The following is a 5,026-nucleotide window of genomic DNA, read 5'->3' as shown; positions in this document are numbered from 1 at the left end:
ACCATTCAAGATGGCTGTTCTGAATAGCAACACTAACAAATGTACACAAAACGAGAAACACGTTATTATTATTTTTTTTCTCAATTTTAATTTGATTATATTATCATTATATGATCTTATTAGATTTTAAATATCAACCGAGTTATTTGATTGACGATGTACAGTATTTATATGTTGTGTATTAATTTTTTAGCCCCTTGTTCCAAAATAGTTACAAAAATGTATGTAATTACCGTATAATTTAGTAAGTGTATGTATAATATGAACATACTAGACGCTTTATAGATTTTTAACTTTCTTCTGACAAGGAATAAAGCTAACATATATAAATATATATTTAAAAAAAAAAAAAGTATGCTCAGATATGTAACAGGCATGCTAAGTGGTGTTGAGGCCAAATTCCCATTAAATGCAATGCTCGTAGAGGAACTTTAAAAAATAAAACAAAGACAGTTGATATATATTTAATAATTTTATAATAAAATAATTGAAAATAAATTATAACTAGGATGTTTCAGGTACCAAGTCATATGACAAAATTGCCGAAAGCAGTTCGCTTGCTAACACATTTTTAATGCGGTGTACTTTACTATCAATGTCAAATACTCAAATACTAATACATACTATTTTGTTTAAAAACATGTTCTCAGTGTAGGTTTAGCATCTTCTATCTTCCTCTTATGTTTTTGTTTTTGTCATGAACCTTTATAATATGCAACATTTACATATAAGCAAATAATAATGATCATAACATGTACAGAAACGGTACAAAAAAAGTACAAAACAATGCCAGGGGGTAGTAGACTCAATAAAGCAACTAAAGAATGGAATTATTTATTTATATATATATATATATATATATATATATATGTATATATATGTATATACGGTATATATAATATATGTATGTATATATCGATGTATATATGTTTATATATGTATATTTATGTATGTATTTATCTGTATAGATGTTTATATGAATGTGTCTATATATATATATATATATATATATATATATATATATATATATATATATTCATCCATTCATTTCCTACCGCTTGGCCCTTTTGGGCTCGCTAGAGCCTATCTCAGCTGCATTCGTGCGGAAGGTACACCCTGGACAAGTCGCCACCTCATCACAGGGCCAACACAGATAGACAGACAACATTCACAGTCTTTGGAAGTGGGTGGAACCCACGCATTCACGGGGAGAACATGCAAACTCCACACAGAAAGATCCCGAGCCTAGGATTGAACCCAAGACTGCAGGACCTTCGTATTGTGAGGCAGACGCACTAACCCTTCTAACACCGTGAAGCCCCTACAAGTGTGTGTGTGTGTGTGTGTGTGTGTGTTGTGTGTGTGTGTGTGTGTGATAGATAGATAGATAGTACTTTATTAATTCCTTCAGGAGAGTTCCTTCAGGAAAATTTAAATTCCAGCAGCAGTGTACAGAGTTGAGATCAATTTAAATAAAAGTAAAAAGTAAATAATGGGGGTTTAAATGGAAACAAAATAGAGAAATATTACAATAAGAATAAAAACTAAAAAGCAACAATGGGAATAAAAATATAACAGTAAAATAAGAATATAACAAGACCAAGTAGGCAGTAGTGACCATGTTATGAAAAAGTATTGTACTGTTATCCTGGACAAGTCGTGACCTCATGTATATATATATATATATATATACATGAGGTCACGACTTGCCCAGGATGTACGCCGCCTTCGGCCCGATTGTAGCTAAGATAGGCACCAGTGTCCCCGCTACAAAGGGAATAAGTGGTAGAAAAGGGGGAGATATATATATATATATATATATATATATTGGGACGGTGTGGCGCAGTGGAAGAGTGGCCGTGCGCAACCTGAGCGTCCCTGGTTCAAATCCCACCTAGTACCAACCTCGTCACGTCCGTTGTGTCCTGAGCAAGACACTTCACCCTTGCTCCTGATGGGTGCTGGTTGGCGCCTTGCATGGCAGCTCCCTCCATCAGTGTGTGAATGGGTAAATGTGGAAGTAGTGTCAAAGCGCTTTGAGTACTTTGAAGGTAGAAAAGCGCTATAAAAGTACAACCCATTTATGTGTGTATATATCTATATGTATATGTATATATATCAATCAATCAATGTTTATTTATATAGCCCTAAATCACAAGTGTCTCAAAGGGTTGCACAAACCACAACGACATCCTCAGTAAAGCCCATATAAGGGCAAGGAAAAACTCACGTATATATGTGAAGTGAAGTGAATTATATTTATATAGCGCTTTTCTCTAGTGACTCAAAGCGCTTTACATAGTGAAACCCAATATCTAAGATACATTTTTTTAAACCAGTGTGGGTGGCACTGGGAGCAGGTGGGTAAAGTGTCTTGCCCAAGGACACAACAGCAGTGACTAGGATGGCGGAAGCGGGAATCGAACCTGCAACCCTCAAGTTGCTGGCACGGCCGCTCTACCAACCGAGCTATGCTATGTGTGTATATATCTGTGTGTATATATATGTATGTATATATATATGTGTGTGTGTGTATGTATATATGTGTATATGTACCATATATATATATATATATATATATATATATATATATATATATGTGTGTTTGTTTGTGTGTGTATATATATATGTGTGTATATGTACAATATATATATTGTACACATATACATGTGTACAAATATACATAAATATATATATATATATATATATATATACTTTATAAATATATATATATATATATATATATATATATATATATATATATATATATATATATATATATATATATATATATATATATATATATTTATAAAGTCCCGTAAATAATCCAAATTTGGAACACAGCATCATAGTTTTGACAGCGTTTTGGTTGTTACAGGTAGAAACTGTTTTAAAGTAGAGTTGTAATTCTTTTTTAAAGGCACAAAAAAACAGGTCGGGTATTGAGAAACTTACATTTATAAATATAAAACTCAGCCGATAGTATAATGAGGTTCTTTTTTTTTTTCATACAGTGCAAATCCAAATAGCACATCTTTAAAACAAAGCACAAATGTGTCATGAATATTATCCGGGATCCTTTTTGATGTTTCTTTAAACGTGACCGGCGTGGCCGTGACGTCACTTCCTCCCCCAGCTGAGTATCACGTGACGTGACAGCCAGCAGTATGGCGGCAGTCGGCTGAGATTAGCCCGAACCTAGCTAGCCCAAAATAAAAATAAATAAAAAAATAAATAAAAAAAGGTTTCGATAGCTAGCTCGCCTTTGTCGATTCCTGCCCTTCTCCGCAGGGGGGAGGCCGGGCGCGACATGACAGCCTGACTTTACGAAGGAGACATGCAAGGAGAAGACGACTTTAAGGCAGAGAGCAGCAAGACCAAGACTATGTTTCTCTCCCGGGCGCTGGAGAAGATCCTCTCCGATCGGGAGGTGAAGAGAAGTCAACACAGTCAGCTGCGGAAAGCCTGCCAAGTGGCGCTAGGTCGGTGCCTCTCCTTCACCTTCTTTCAAACATATCTGCTTCCTTTTCAGCCTTAGCCTCACACGTTAGCAGTTAGCGGCTAATGGCCCCCTCTGTTTTGCTGCCCGGTGACGTGTTCGACTCATTCATTTCTCTCCCCTTCCTCAAGTGTGTAACATCGCCGCCATTCAGGTTACTTTTTCTACCGGAATGCTTATAAACTTCACCCTGTTTCCACACCAGCGTTACCAGGCTAGGCTCACTCGCTAAACCAGGGGTCGGGAACCTTTTTGGCTGAGGGAGCCAATAATCCAAATATTTTCAAGTGTATTTCCATAAAAGCCATATAATATTTTTTTCAACACTCAACACAACTAAACGCGTGCATTTTTAAGTAAGACCAACATTTCTAGAGTACAATAGGTCTCTTATTCTTTGTAATAACATTGTTATTCAGAAGCTAACTGTGGAGGGGGTGTGGCCTGCCGGCCTGCAGCGAACCGGGGTGTGCCACAACCGGCCTCGAAATCTGACCCACCTGGGCCTTGTTATCTAATCGTCTGTCGCTCTGTTATAAGCAGCAGCCAGGAGGAGAGACGGGGTTGGGGCTGGAGCCAGAAAGCGAGCGAGAACGAAAGAGAAAAAGACAGGGGACGGCGTGGCGCGGTGGAAGAGTGGCCGTGCGCAACCCGAGGGTCCCTGGTTCAATCCCCACCTAGTACCAACCTCGTCACGTCCGTTGTGTCCTGAGCAAGACACTTCACCCTTGCTCCTGATGGGTGCTGGTTAGCGCCTTGCATGGCAGCTCCCTCTATCAGTGTGTGAATGTGTGTGTGAATGTGGAAGTAGTGTCAAAGTGCTTTGAGTACCTTGAAGGTAGAAAAGTGCTATACAAGTACAATCCATTTATCATTTATCATTTAATTGCTGGAAAGCAACTGAGAAGTGAATTATATTTATATAGCGCTTTTCTCTAGTGACTCAAAGCGCTTTACATAGTGAAACCCAATATCTAAGTTACATTTAAACCAGTGTGGGTGGCACTGGGAGCAGGTGGGTAAAGTGTCTTGCCCAAGGACACAACGGCAGTGACTAGGATGGCGGAATCGGGACTCGAACCTGCAACCCTCAAGTTGCTGGCACGGCCACTCTACCAAACGAGCTATGCTGGTTTCAATAACCGAGAGTTATTGAAAAATAAAACAATATTGTAACCCTGAAACAGGCTCTTATGTCGGTGCTTGGTGGTCTGAAGAACCCCCACACTAATCAATAATAAATAAATAACTTCTTACCATTAACGCAACTTCTTGAACAGGTGCGGTAGCAAAACGGATGGACGGATTCAAAATGCATGAGAATATTTTATATTTGGAACGTTATTTTTAACACTGTGATTACAAGTGGAATTATTCATTACTTATCGTGTTATGCAATGTCAGCTCCGATTCATCGGTGAGCCAGATGCGGTCATCAAAAGGGCCACATATGGCTCGCGAGCCATAGGTTCCCTACCCCTGCGCTAAACAGACCAATCACGGTGTTGAACGTAGCACTGTTTTTCA

General features: G+C 38.3%; 1 protein-coding gene across 1 annotated transcript in view; it reads left to right on the top strand.

Moving 5' to 3' along the window:
• The first annotated feature begins 3,129 nt into the window (after positions 1-3,129).
• The window catches only part of arfgef2 (ADP-ribosylation factor guanine nucleotide-exchange factor 2 (brefeldin A-inhibited)), a 66,407-nt gene continuing 64,510 nt past the window's right edge, over positions 3,130-5,026 (top strand). Inside the window, exon 1 of the mRNA XM_061902731.1 lies at positions 3,130-3,482. Coding sequence (XP_061758715.1) covers positions 3,338-3,482 — 145 coding nt within the window. The 5' untranslated portion in view covers positions 3,130-3,337. The remainder of the gene's footprint in view (positions 3,483-5,026) is intronic.

The sequence above is a fragment of the Nerophis ophidion genome, linkage group LG06, assembly GCF_033978795.1.
Source record: "Nerophis ophidion isolate RoL-2023_Sa linkage group LG06, RoL_Noph_v1.0, whole genome shotgun sequence".
Lineage (NCBI taxonomy): Eukaryota > Metazoa > Chordata > Actinopteri > Syngnathiformes > Syngnathidae > Nerophis > Nerophis ophidion.
This window is presented reverse-complemented; position numbering and strand designations above follow the sequence as displayed.